The 14,480-nt window shown below is 43.9% G+C and overlaps 1 protein-coding gene across 1 annotated transcript in view; it reads left to right on the plus strand.

Annotated features, from left to right (window-relative positions):
• Positions 1-14,480, plus strand: part of tmem63c (transmembrane protein 63C) — a 148,651-nt gene that overhangs the window by 105,003 nt on the left and 29,168 nt on the right. Inside the window, exons 13-14 of the mRNA XM_078561929.1 lie at positions 1,384-1,506; positions 9,830-9,983. Coding sequence (XP_078418055.1) covers positions 1,384-1,506; positions 9,830-9,983 — 277 coding nt within the window. The remainder of the gene's footprint in view (positions 1-1,383; positions 1,507-9,829; positions 9,984-14,480) is intronic.

Below are 14,480 nucleotides of genomic sequence, written 5' to 3' on the forward strand. Positions count from 1 at the left end.
CCTTCCTAAACCTCACCAACTCTTTCTCTTCTCCTTTAAGGCGTTCCATAAAACCTAACACTTTGACTAAGCTTTTGGTTATTGGTTTTAATACATCCCTATGTGACTTGGTGTCAAATTTTGCTTTGGGAACTCTCCTGTAAAATGCTTTGGGGCATTAATACGTTAATATAAGTGCAAGATGTTGTTACTTTCACCACCCTTTTAGGCAGTAAATTCTAGGTCATAACAACTCTTCACTTTCTCATCCTTTGGTTGTTTTGTTGATTACATTAAATCTGTGTCCTCTGGTTACTGACCCTTCTGTAGGTGGGAATAGTTTCTTCATATTTATTCTAACAAAAGTATTGATGATTTTGAACACCTCGATCAAATCTCCTCTTAACCTTCACTGCTCCAAGGAGAACAACCCCAGCTTCTCCAGTCTCTCCACATAACCGAAGTTCCTTATCTCTGGTACCATTCTGGTAAATCTCTGCACTATCTCAAAAGACCACTATCTCCTAAAATGTTATGCCCAGAATTGGATTGACACCTGACTAGTGTTTTATATAGTTGAACATAAATTCCTGGCTTCCTAGCCACGATTTAATTGAATCGTGGAACAGACTCGAGGCATTTTCTTTTTCTTTCATGGGATGTGGGCATCGATGGCTGGACCAGCAATTAATTGCCCATCCCTAATTGCCCTTGAGAAGCTGCCTCCTTGAACTGCTGCAGTCCATGTATGTCGTCGGTACACCCACAGTGCTGTTAGGACGGGAGAGAGTTCCAGGATTTTGACCCAGCGACAGTGAAGGAACAACGATATAGTTCCAAGTCAGGATGGTGAGTGGCTTGGAGGGGAACTTCCAGGTGGTGATGTCCCTATCTATCTGCTGCCCTTTTCCTTCTAGATGGTAGTGGTCATGGGTTTGGAAGGTGCTGTCTAAGGAGCCTTGGGTAGTTGCTGTAGTGCATCTTGTAGATGGTACACACTGCTGCCATTGTGCGTTGGTGGCAGAAGGAGTGGATGTTGAAGTTCGTGGATGGGATGCCAATCAACAGGCTGCTTTGTCCTGTCTAGCTTTCTGAGTGTTGTTGGAGCTGCACTCATCCAGGTAAGTGGAGAGTATTTCATCACACTTCTGACTTGTGCCTTGTAGATGGACAGGCTTTGGGGAGTCAGGAAGTGAGTTACTCTTTGTAGGATTCCCAGCCTCTGATCTGCTCATGTAGCCACAGTATTGAATGGCCGATGCCTGTTCCTATGTTCCTCAACTATAGTTTACACTGAGGCACCTTGTACATCAGCAGCACATCATTTGGTCGACAGTACTCATGCTTCTCTCCTGCCGACTACTCACTCAACGGCCCCTGTACCTCTTTCTCTCTATTTTTCAGGATTGTGAAGCATTACCAGCACAGTCGGTGCCGGTATCAGCCACAGCAGTCCAGTATCACTACTGTCGTCAAGTCTTACAGATGGGATGTTAGATATGCCCCAGCACTGAGCGACATTATCTGGTAGGAATCTAATTCCATTTTGTGAGCAGATCTTGGTAGGTCTTAGTTCTAGATTATCAGTAACAAGGTGACCAGCAATGGAAAGTTGCTTAATGCTCCCAGTACTGGTGCTATGATCAAGGCAGCAGGTTTATACCTCCACACCATCAAAGCTTTTTTTTTGTTAATTTTCAGTGTAGGCGTCTTTGATAAGGCTGTCATTAATTGCCCTTGAAAAGGTGGTGGTGAGCCACCTTCTTGAATGGTGGCTGTCCATGTGGTGCAGGAACATCCACTGTGCTGTTAGGAAGGAATTTTCAGGATTTTAACCCAGAGACAGTGAAGGAACGGCGATATGGTTCGAAGTTGGGATGTTGTGTGGCTTGGAAGGGAATTTGCAGTTCCTATGATGTTCCTATTCACCAGCTGGCTTTGTCCTTCTAGGTGATAGATGTCGCGGATTCGGAAGGTGCTGTCGAAGGAGTTTTGGTGAGTTGCTGCAGTGCATCTTGTAGATGGTACACACTGCTGCCACTGTGCGTCGGTGGTGGAGGGAGTGACTGTTTAAGGTGATGCCTGCTACCAAAAATAAAAGTGCATGGAATTGGAGGCAACTCATTGGCTTTGATAGGAAATTGGTTAGGAGGTAGGAGCAGAACATACAGATAATGGATATGTACCCTGATTGATGTGATGTGTCTAGTGGGGTCTACCAGGAATCTGTATTGGGGCCTCAGCTTTTCACCATATTTATCAATGACTTAGTCATCAACAAACCTATATATACACTCATTCCTCATCTGTGTTTGATGGCACAATCAGTAGTGTAGTTGAGACCAGAAAGTTGCAGAAGGACACTGATAGATTCAGTGATTATGTGAAACAGTGGCAGATAGAGGTCAGTGTGAGGTCGTCCACTTTGAATCTAAGGAAGATCAATCAGAGCATTTCCTAAATGGTGGGAAACTAGGGATGAGCAGAGAGGTTTAGGAGTCAAGAACAAGAACACAAGAAATAGGAGCAGAAGTAGATCATATGGCCCTTCGAGCCTACTCTGCCAATGAGTCCTAATACTAAATGCTAGTGGAGAGGTACAAAAAGTAATTTAAAAGGTTAATAGAATAATGAACTTTATCTCAAAGGAATTTAAATGCAAAGAGGCAGAAATTATGGGAAAAATGTTCCCCCCGTTGGAGGTGGGGGGTGGAGGATGTGCAGGCGTGGGCGGGCACGCCTCCAATCGGTGCCCCCAATTGGGGACGCGCCGCCATTTTACGTGGGCGGGCCAATTAAGGCCCACCTAGCGTGATGTCCGCCAGGAAGCGCTATGCGCTCCCTTTGCAGGTGGGGGGGGAGGGGGGGATCGGCTCCAAATTAAAATTTGCAATGAAACTGATAGAAGAATTTCCCTGACATGTCCCCTCATGTGACACTGTCACATGAGTTGGGACATGTCCATAACTTTAACTGAAACCTTTATTAAAAATTTAAGTACCCTCATGAAACCTCATCCTGCTTGTGGATGTGGTTTCACGCTTTTTCTGAAGCCCGCCAGGGCTCCCGGCCTGCCCGCCAACCTTAAGGTTGGACGGGCAGGTCCATAAATAATTTTAATTAGTTTCTCAATGGCCTCAATAGGCCGTTGACAGGTCAGCGGGCGCATAGCTGACTCGGCTGCACCCTCGCCGACCTGAAAATAGAAATGACGTGGGGTGACATTGGGAGTTCCACCCGACATCATCCCGCGTCATTTTACGCGTCAGCGAGTGGGTCTTGCCCCCGCTTGCTGACGGCAAGATCCTGCCCTATGTTACAGTTGTTTAAAGCTCTGGTTAGATCTGATCTGGAGTAACTGTGTTCAGTTCTGAACACCGCGTCTCAGGTAGGAGATACTAATGGCTTTCAAGGGGCTGAAGTACAGACTCACCACAATGATACTGGGGCTGTTAGGAAATAGAGATAGTTAAGTAAGTTATATTGGTATTTGTGGGTGTTAGGAATGAGTTTTAGCTTTAACGTTTAAGTTTGATTTGTATTTCTGTATTTGTGTGTTATGAAAAGGTCAAATTGAGTTTTAGTTTTACTTTAAAGGGTGCCTGCATTTCTAATGAGAGTTTTACGACTGTTGCAGCTAAGTTAAATGAACAAGAGTAGAGAAACTGGGCCATTGCTTAGCAACAGGGTCCAGAGAGGAAGGTCCCTCCCATAGACACACACAGAAAAAACTAGAAACAGCAGTTTGATTTGGAAGTTGTTTTGAGTCCAATTGGTTTTGAAACTGGATCAAAGGGGACAGATAGCAAATCCCAAGCTAAAGAAAAGACCCCAAAGTCCAGGGCAGTGGAACAGGAGAAAGTCCCAAGCAGACCTTCTAGCCAAAGGAAGGACAGGAATCTGGGAAAAGGTTCTGTTAAGTGAAGTTAAAAGTGAAAGGCAGAGAAAGGCTCCAAGCTTCAAATTTAGAGCTTCAAGCTTAGAGATAAAGGCTTGAAAAGTCAGAAGGTGCAAAGAGACAGCTGAAGGTCTGTAACTCTTTCCTATGGGCATGGGAAGCAGTGGTACTGTTGACAGCTGAGTAGATGAGTGAGTGCATGGAAGACAGCTTGAATGCATATGGTGACCCAGGGAAGAAGAACATCGGAAGCAGTGTTCGAAACCCTGGAGGTGAACCCTTGCGGAAGGCGTCTGAGAGAAAGCGTCAGTTTGGGAGAAGATTCCAAAGCGAGAGTGGAGATTGGAAACCCTCATGTGAAAGACGGAGTTCAGTGACACTGGTTGGCTCACATTGTGACAGGCATTGGGGGGAGAGTTGATGAGAGATCTGTACAGAATCTGGTTGAGGTGCCATCTGTCACTTGGTTTCAGAGCAAGGCGTGTCTGACCACAGGGTGCTATTTGGTCTACATGGACAGTGTACTTACTGTGAACATTAGAGTATAAGATACCTTTTGTAACTTGTGTTATCCTTACAAATCTGTAAATGCCTGTAAAGATATAGTTGTGGGTGAAGGAGTATTGTAATATAGTTCATCTTGTTTAATAAATGTTTTATGCTTTTTATAAAGTTCATTAGCTGACTCCGGTGACTCTGTTCAGTAGCCAATCTCCACGTATCTAAACAAACAAATAAAAGTTAGGATCTATAAGCTGGGTTCCACCCCGGGATCGGGCTTGTCCAGGGGTAATCTCAGCTGGGATCATAACAGGGCTAAAAGGGTTAAATTATGAGAACAGGTTGTATGAGGTGGGTTTGTATTCGCTCAAGTATAGAAGATTAAGGGATCAACTAATCAAGCTGTATAAGATGATTAAAGAAGTTGATAAGAGTAGATATTGCATCTGGTGGCAGGAGTCCAGAATAAGGAGGCATAAGTTTAAGATTAAAGCCTTACATGGATGATGTCAGGAAGCACTTCCTCACACAAAAGGGTACTGGATATCTGGAACTCTTTCCACCAGTAAGCTGTTGAGGCTGGGGATCAATCAAAAATTTCAAAACATAAATTAATAATTAAAAACAGAGATGGTATTCTTTGTATTAAAACTTACGCAGCCAAGGTGAGAGGCTGGGCAGTGTCGAACTTCAAAGGGATCTGGCTGTGCTTGTCCATGAGTCACTGAAAGCTAACATGCAGGTACAGCAAGCAATTAAGAAAGAAAATGGTATGTTGGTCTTTATTACAAGAGGATTTGAGTATAGAAATAAAGATGTCTTACTGCAATTATATAGAGCCTTGGCAAGACCACACCTGGAATATTATGTGCAGTTTTGGTCTCCTTACCTAAGGAAAGATATACTTGCCATAGAGGGAGGGCAACAAAGGTTCACCAAACTAATTCCTGGGAATGTTGAGCATGTTCAAGACTGAGATTAATGGTTTATATACGAAAGAGGAGCAGAAGTAGGCCATTCGACCCCTCGAGCCTGCTCTGCCATTCAGTACGATCATGGCTCATCTATCTGTGTTTCAAATTCCATATTCCCATCTACCCCTGATAACCTTAGATTCTTGTTAGGCAAGGGAATCAATCTACCGCCACCTTAAAAATATTCAACGCGCCTCCACCGCATTCTGAGGCAGAGTTCTAGACTTGCACAGCCCTCTGAGAGAAAACATTTCTCCTCATCTCTATCCTGTAAGAGTGACCCCTAATTTTAAAACAGTGCCCCCTAGTTCTGGACTCACCCACAAGGGGAAACATCCTTTTCACATCCACCTTGTCAAGACCATTCAGGATCTTATATACTTCAATCAAGTCACCACTCACTCTTCTAAACTCCAGTGGAAACAAGCCCAGTCTGTGCAATCTTTCCTCAAAAGACAACCCACTCATTCCAGGTATCAATCTAGTAAACCTCCTCTGAACTGCCTCCAACGCATTTACATCCTTCCTTATTTAAGGGGATCAAAACTGCATACAAATGTGATCTCACCAATGCCCTGTATAACTGAAGCATAACATGCTTACTTTTATGTTCAATTCCTCTCGTAGTAAAGGATAACATTCCATTAGCCTTCTTGATTACATGCTGTATCTGCATACTAACTTTTTGTGACTCATGCACGAGAACACCTAGATCCCTTTGTAGTTCGGAATTCTACAGTCATTCTCTGTTTAAGTAATACTCTGCTTTTTTATTCTTCTTGCCAAAGCAAACAACTTCATATTTTCCCACATTATACTCCATCTGCCAAATGTTTGCCCACTCACTTAACCTATCTGTATCCATCTGCAAACTCTTTGTCTCCTTCACAACATACTTTCCTACCTATCTTGGTGTTGTCTGAAAATTTAGCTATCATGCCTGTGCATGATAAAGAGATAGCATCTAAGTCATTGATGTAAATTGTAAAACATTGATGCCCCAGCACAGATCCTGGCGGGACTCCACTCGTCACATCCTGCCAATCAGACAAAAGCCCATTTATGCATACCCTGTTTTCTGCCAGCCAACCAATCTTCTATCCATGTTAATAAGCTATCCCCTACACCACAAGCTTTTATTTTCTGCAAAATCTTTGATGTGGCGCCTTATCAAATGCCTTCTGGAAATCCAATTACAGCATGTCTACATTTTATTCACAGCATATGTTATTCCTTCAAAGAATTCTAATAAATTGGTCAAACCTGATTTCCTTTTCACAAAACAATGCTGACTCTTCCCAATTTGAGTTTTTTCTAAGTACCCAGCTGTAACTTCTTTAATAATTGACTCTTAACACCTTCCCCATGACAGACGTCAAGCTAACTGGTCTATAGTTTCCTGTTTTCTGCCTCCTTCCCTTCTTGAATAGAGGGGTTACATTTGCTACTTTCCAGTCTGATGGAACCTTTCAAGAATGTAGGGAATGTTGGAAAATTAACACCAATGCATCTACTACCTCATTAACCACCTTTTAAGACCCTAGGATGTAGTCCATCAGGACCTGGAGACTTGTCAGCCGCAGCTCCATCAGTTTGCTCAGTGCCGCTTCCCCAGTGATTGTAATTTTACCTAGTTCCTCTCTCCCCTCCACCTCCTGATTTACAGCTATTACTGGAATGTTTTTTGTACCCTCTATGGTGAAGACAGAAGCAAAATATTTGTTCATCTCATCTGCCATTTCCTTATGATCTACTATTAACACCCCATCCTCACTCTTTAGAGGACCAACACTTACTTTACTTACTCTTTTCATTTTTAAATACCTGTAGAAACTCTTGCTAACCATTTTTACATTTCTAGCTAGCTTCCTCTCATACTCTAATTTCTTTCTCCTGATTAACCTTTTTAGTCATTCGCTGCCATTCTTTATATTCTAACCAATCAGTTGACCTGCCATTCCTTTGTGCAGTTATATACTTTTTTTGTTAAATTTGATACTTTCCCTAACTTCTCTAGTTAATCACAGATGATGTGTCCTCCCTTCAGAATTTTTCTTTATAGTAGGAATATGCTTCTTCTGAGTATTCTGAAATATCTCCTTAAATGTCTGCCACTGCTTCTCTGTTGATCTATCCCCTAGCCTAGTATCCCAGTTGACTTCAGCTAGCTCAGCTTTCATGCCCACATAGTGGTCCTTATTTAAGTTTAAAATACTAGTCTTAGACCCACTCTTCCCCCTTTCATACTGGATGTAAAATTCAATCATATTGTGATCGCTGCTATCTATGGGTGCCTTTACCTAATCCTGTCACATTATACAATGCCAAGTCTATTATAGCCTCCTCTCTTGTTGGTTCCTGAACGTGCTGCTCTAAGAAACTGTCTCAAAAGCATTCTATGAACGCCTCATCCAGGCTACCTCTGCTGATTTTTCTAGTTTTTATGTAGATTAAGGTCACCCATGGCTATTGCTATCTCTTTATCATAAGCATCCAATATTTCTTCTTGTATACCTGTCCTACATTGTGGTTACTGTTAGGGGGCCTGTAGACCACTCACACTAGTGGCTTCTTTCCTCTACTATTCCTCATCTCCACCCAAACCAATTCTACATCCTGATCTCCTGATCCAATGTCATCTCTAACTATTGCAGCAATGCCATCCTTGATTGACAGTGCTACCTCTCTTATTCTTCTTGAATGTCGTACACCCCTCAATATTCAGGACCCAATCCTTGTCATCTTGTAGCCAGGTCTCAGTAATGGCTATCAGATCATATTTATTTACTTCAATGTGTGCTATCAATTTGTTTACTTTGTTATGAATGCTAAGCACATTCAGATAGAGAACCTTTAGTTTTGTCTTTTTATTATCTTTGTGACATCTAGTCTTGTTTCTTGTTGCATGCTTAGGTTTTTTTCTCTCTGTCCTTTCCTGCCATTCTTTGACCCTCATTTCCCATTTCAGTATTTTCCTCTCTTACCTTGTCTCGACTCTGATATACTGATATACATTTGATACCTTGCCTTCACTATTTAATTTGAAGCCCTCTCTACTTCCCTAGTTATGTGGTTTACATGGTTCAGGTGTAGACCGACCCAACGGTACAGCCCCCACTTTCTCCAGAACTGGTGCCAGTGCCCAACAAATTGGAACCCATTTCTCCCACACCAGTCTTTGAGCCACGCATTCATCTCTCTAATTTTATTTGTCCTATGCCAATTTGTACGTGGCTCAGGTAATAATCCAGGGATTATAATCTTTGAGGTTCTGCTTTTCAATTTAGTGCCTAGTTCCTCATACTCTGTATGCAGAACCTCTTTCCTAGTTCTACCTATGTCATTGGTACCTACATGCACCATGACAACTGGATCCTCCCCCTCCCACTGCTAGTTCCTCTCCAGCCCTGAGCAGATGTCAGGAACCCTGGCACAGGGCAGGCAACACAGCCATCTGGACTCTCGCTCTCTGCTGCAGAGAACAGTGTCATTCCCCCTCACTATACTGTCCCCTACTACCACTAAATTCCTTTTTGCTCCCCTCACTTGAATGGTTTCCTGTACCATGGTGCCATGGTCAGTTTGATCATCCTCCCTGCAGGCCCTGCGCTCATCTAAACAAGATTTTTTTTTAAATTCATTCATGGGATGTGGGCATTGTTGACTAGGCCAGCATTTATTGCCCATCCCTAACTACCCTTGTTCAGGGGGCATTTAAGAGTCAACCACATTGCTGTTGGTCTGGAGTCACATGTAGGCCAGACCAGGTAAGAATGGCAGATTTCCTTCCCTAAAGGACATTAGTGATGCTGAGAGAACTTCAAACCTACTGGACAATTGCAGAGGCTCATACTCCTGCTGCCTGGGACCCCTTACCTGCCTCACTTGCAGTCACACCCTCCTGTCCCTGACCACTGACCAAATCATAAGACCCTATCCTAAGTGGTGTGACTACATCCAGGTAACTTTCCCCCTCTCTGATGTGTCACAGTGTCTGCAGCTCAGCCTCCAGCTCAATGACTCTGAGCCGAAGTTCCTCGAGCCACAAACACTCACTGCAGACGTGTTTGCCCTGGATCACACTGGTGTCCAGGAACTCCCACATGCTGCAGCATTGACACGTCATCTGTCCTGCCATCCTTAATGTGGTTTTAAATAATTAATTATATTAATCACTAATTCATGTTGATTTTTAATATGTTTTATTAACTTTACCACCAATTTGTGTACTTTTTAAACCTTAGGGATAGAATAGAACATGCCCACTTACCAGATACTCACCAAACAGCTAGCTCCTTCCCTTGCAGTAGATTTTAATCACTCCACCATTGGCGGCTGTGCCTTCAGCTGCCTGGGTTTGATAACTCCCATGAAGTGCCTTAGGATGTTTTACTATGTGAAAGGCACTATATCAATGTAAGTTTCTGTTGTTGTCCATGTTGTATTAATTCTGTAAATGTGATTTTTCTTGTGTCAGGGAGAATCTGTCGGTACAGGGTAGCACTTGGTGGATCCGCTGCGCACTTCTCAATATCTTTCTCTTCCTGCTCCTCTTCTTTCTCACCACACCTGCCATTATCGTCAACACCATGGACAAGTTCAATGTCACTAATCCTGTTGAGAGCCTCAAGGTAGGTGAAGACTGCTGCTGCCTAGTTATTGCTTCCCACCCCCCAACACCAGGTTGCCTGTGTTATCACTGGCTAGCACGTATCTCCACCTTCTCTCACAGCACCAAAATGGATCTTGCCAATGTCATTAAGTGGCGCAGAGTATATCCTGGGTGCAGGACTTCATGGTCCATCACCAAGGATGCTTTGGTAGCACTGCTACTGACCAGGTTGCTGAATCTGCCTCACTAGGCCTGCAGCAGGTAGTGACAGAACCAAGAAAGGAAAAGTACTTGACCTCTTCTTTAACAATTTACCTGTGGCAGATGCACCTGTCCATGATAGTATCGGTAAGAGTGACTATAGCACATCGTTGTGGAGACAAAGTTCTATCTTCGCACTGAGGATACCCTCCATTATGTTGCGTGGTACTACCACTGTGCTAAATGGAGTAGCTTCAGAACAGATCTAGCAGCTCAAAACTGGATATCCAAGAGGTGGTGTGGGCCATCAGCATTAGCAGAATTCTAATCAACCACAATCTGTAACTTCATGGCCTGGCATATCCCTCACTACACTGTAACCATTCAGCTAGGGAGATCAACCCTTGTTCAATGAGGAGTGTAGGGGAGCATGCCAGGAGCAGCACCATGCATACTAAAATTAAGTACCAACCTCTGAAAGTACAGCACAGGACTACCTGCATACTCAACAGCAGAAGCAACATGCTATAGATAGAAGTAAGCGATGCCAGCAGATCAGATCAAAGCTCTGCAGTCCTGTCACATCCAGTCATAAATGTTGGTGGATAATTTAAAAAACTAACCAGAGGAGGAGACTGCAAAAACATTCCAGCAATAATACTGAAAACTTGGATTCCAGAACTACCTGTGCCACTAGCCAAGCAATTCCAGTACAGCTACAACACTGACACCCACCTGACAATTGCCCAGGTATGTCCTGTCCACAAAAAGCAGAACAAATCCAATCTGAACAATTACCGTATCGGTCTATTCTCAATCATCAGAAGAGTGATGGAAGGTGTCAGTGGCAGTCCTAACAAGCAGCACTTACTTAGCAATAACCTGTTCACTGATGCTCAGTTTGGGTTCTGCCAAGACCATTCGACTCCAGGCCTTATTACAGATATGGACAAATGAGCTGAATTCCAGAGGTGAGGTAAGAGTGACTGCCCATGACATCAAGACAACATTTGACCGAGTGTGGCATCAAGGAGCCCTAGCAAAACTGGAGCCAATAGGAATCAGGGGGAAAGCTCTATGCTGGTTGGAGTCATACCGAGCACTAAGGAAGATGATTCTGGTTGTTGGAGGTCAATCATCTCAGTCCCAAGTCATCACTGCAGGAGTTCCTCTGGTTGTGCCCTAGACCCAACTGCCTTCAGCTGCTTCTTCAGTGACCTTCTTTCCATCATAAGGTCAGAAGTGGGGATGTTCGCTGATGATTGCACAATATTGAGCAACATTCGTCACTCCTCAGATACTAAAGCAGTCCATGTCCAAATGCAGCAAGTCCTGGACAATATCCAGGCTTGGGCTGACAAGTGGCAAGTAACATTTGTTCCATACAAGTGCCAGGCAATGACTGTCTCCAACAAGAGAGAATCTAACCATCGCCCCATGCATTCAATGGCATTACCACCGCCGAATCCCCCACTATCAACATCCTGGGGGTTACCATTGACCAGAAACTGAACTGGACTAACCATATAAATACTGTGGCTACAAGAGCAGGTCAGAGGCTTGGCATCCTATGGCAAGTAACTCATCTCCTGACTCCCTAAAGCCTGTCCACCATCTACAAGGCACAAGTCAGGAGTGTGATGGAATACTCTCCACTTGCCTGGATGAGTGCAGCTCCAACAACACTCAAGAAGCTTGTCACCATTGAGGACAAAGCAGCCCGCTTGATTGGCACCCCTTCCACAAGCATTCGCTCCCTCCACCACCGATGAACAGTGGCAGCAGTGTGTACCATCTACAAGATGCACTGTAGAAACTCACCAAGGTTCCTTAAGCAGCACCTTCCAAACCCACGACCACTACCATCTAGAAGGACAAGGGCAGCAGATACATGGGAACATCACCACCTGGAAGATCCCCTCTGAGTCACTCACCATCCTGACTTGGAAACATATCGCTGTTCCTTCACTGTCGCTGGGTCAAAATCTGGAACTCCCTCCCTAACAGCACCGTGGGTGTACCAGCAGCTCCCCCCCAGCATTCCCTGGGACTGCAGCGGTTCAAGAAGCAGCTCACCGCCACCTTCTCAAGGGCAATTAAGGATGGGTAATAATGTCAGGAAGATATAACAATTTTTATAATGTTATTGCAATTTATTGAGAGTAATAGTGGGGTCTGTGTTTATATGGGTATCTGTGTGTGTGTGTGACTTAATTGAATTAAAGACAGCTGGTCTGAAGGCTTTGATATAGCAGAAGATAAGCTCGGTTTGAAATGTTAAGTAGGTAAACATAGGTGGAAAGGGAACATTTGCATTTTAAATAAACCAGACTAGATTGAGTTCAAAGGAGGGGTGAAATGTTTCACTTAGCCAGGAGAAGTTAAGAAACAGTGGCCAGAATTTTTAGCACATCAGGCGGGCTTGCATCCGACCTGCCCGGGCATAAAATGATGGGTCAAGTGTCCCAACGTCATCGCACACTCGCACGATATTTCAGTCGGTGGGCACGTGCTGGAGTCAGCAGCATGCCTGCCGACAATTAAAAGGCATATGAAGACCATTAAAGTTATAATTGAAAGAAATTTTTTGCTGCCCATCCAACCTTACGGTTGGTGCGCAGGTGAACAGGTCAAGCGGCTTTTGCATTTTTCAGGAAACCTCATCCACGGACGGGCTGATGTTTCTAACTGCAAATAAAAACAAAGTAAAAATTTTAACATTTCATTTATAACATGTCCCTGCTCATGTGACAGAATCACATAAGGGGACATGTTTTATTAGATTTTTAAAATATTTATTTTTAATGTTTCAAACTCTTCATCTCCCTGAGGCTCTGTGCCTCAGGGAGCTTTTCCAGCACGCACCCGCGCGCATTCGCGAACTTGCGCTCTCGCCCTCCTCCCCCCACACAGTCAGCACTGAGCGCTGCTGTGTGTGACTCATGATGGGCAAGCCTTAACTGGTGTGAAATCGCGGTCCGGCCCTGATCGCGGGTGGCGGTCAGCTTCCCGACCACCCCTGCCGAGCCTGCCCGACGAGGGAAAAACCCTCCCCAATGTGTTTATTTTTCCCAAAGATTACTTGTAAAATTGGTACTTTGATGGATTTTATTAGGAAGGTAAAGTCCAAAGACATAGTGAAACAATGAGGAAAATACATATAAAAGAGCAAAGGCTGTGTGTAAGGGCATGCATTCTAAGATCTAAAACAAGTATGAAAAAACTTCCAGCATCTATACCTGAAGCTGCTGACTCCAGCGCAATGCCAGCCGACCAAAATATCGTGCGAGTGTGCGATGACATTGGGATGCTTGACCGACATCATCACGCATCATTTTACGCCCGGTTGTGTTGGGCACACGCCCGCCTGACGTGCTAAAAGTTCTGGCCACTGTTTCTCAACAAAGAACTGAAGTTCAGAAAACTGGCTTTGAATTGGATTGTTCAGGGTATCATGTTTCTTTGCCTGGGTCTTTTAAAATCTGTGGCTTAATGAAAGTGTAACCGGGAGTTAGATTAACTAGGAGATTTAGAAATTGTCATAGTAGTAATTTGTAGATCTATGTGTGTACTTAAAATAATTTCTTCTATTAATAAAGGTTTAATTTAGTTTTGTAAGAACCCTATAAGACTCGGTGGTCTTATTACTACTGAATTCAAGGCACACATCTCAAAATTTATACAAATTGCAAAACAGTTGTGGCAGTTGCTTCAAGTTTCCCTCTGGGATTTGAGCAGTTCAGCATTTACCATTGGCTGTACCATAACAAATAAATGCTGGCCCAACCAGCAAAACCCACATCCTGTAAAATAAATTATTTAAAAAATCCAGTGCTGCACACTTAAGAGGTGCTGCTATAGTACGAGACTAATGTGTCTGTATTTTATCCTTGCATTGCGCAACATTCTACAACAAAGTATGTCTTTTCAGCTTTCTCCTCCATGTTCCCCAGTTGTGACCACTGTCCCCACTCGACACCCCAGGAGTGAGCAGCTACCCCCAGTCTTCCCTGGGGCTAGCTCCCTCACACTACTCCAGCCCCCTGCATCAGCCCTTAGCTGAGATGGTGTAGTGGTTGACTGGGTTTCTGCTGCTATGTGAATGGGTTGTACTGGTGATTCATGTCTGAATTTGGGGGAAAATCCAGGAGTGAGATACCAGGATGGGTGATGGTTGTGTGATGAGGTGAATGATTGGTTGCTTGACGGGACTCACTGAATTCTGATCCCTGCTGTATTTGATAAAGCTTTTGACTGAGTTGCTGGTGTTGAGACAGTTTTTTTGCTCCACGCATTCTGAGGCAGCTTTCTGCCT

Source organism: Cetorhinus maximus, chromosome 18, assembly GCF_964194155.1.
Source record: "Cetorhinus maximus chromosome 18, sCetMax3.hap1.1, whole genome shotgun sequence".
Lineage (NCBI taxonomy): Eukaryota > Metazoa > Chordata > Chondrichthyes > Lamniformes > Cetorhinidae > Cetorhinus > Cetorhinus maximus.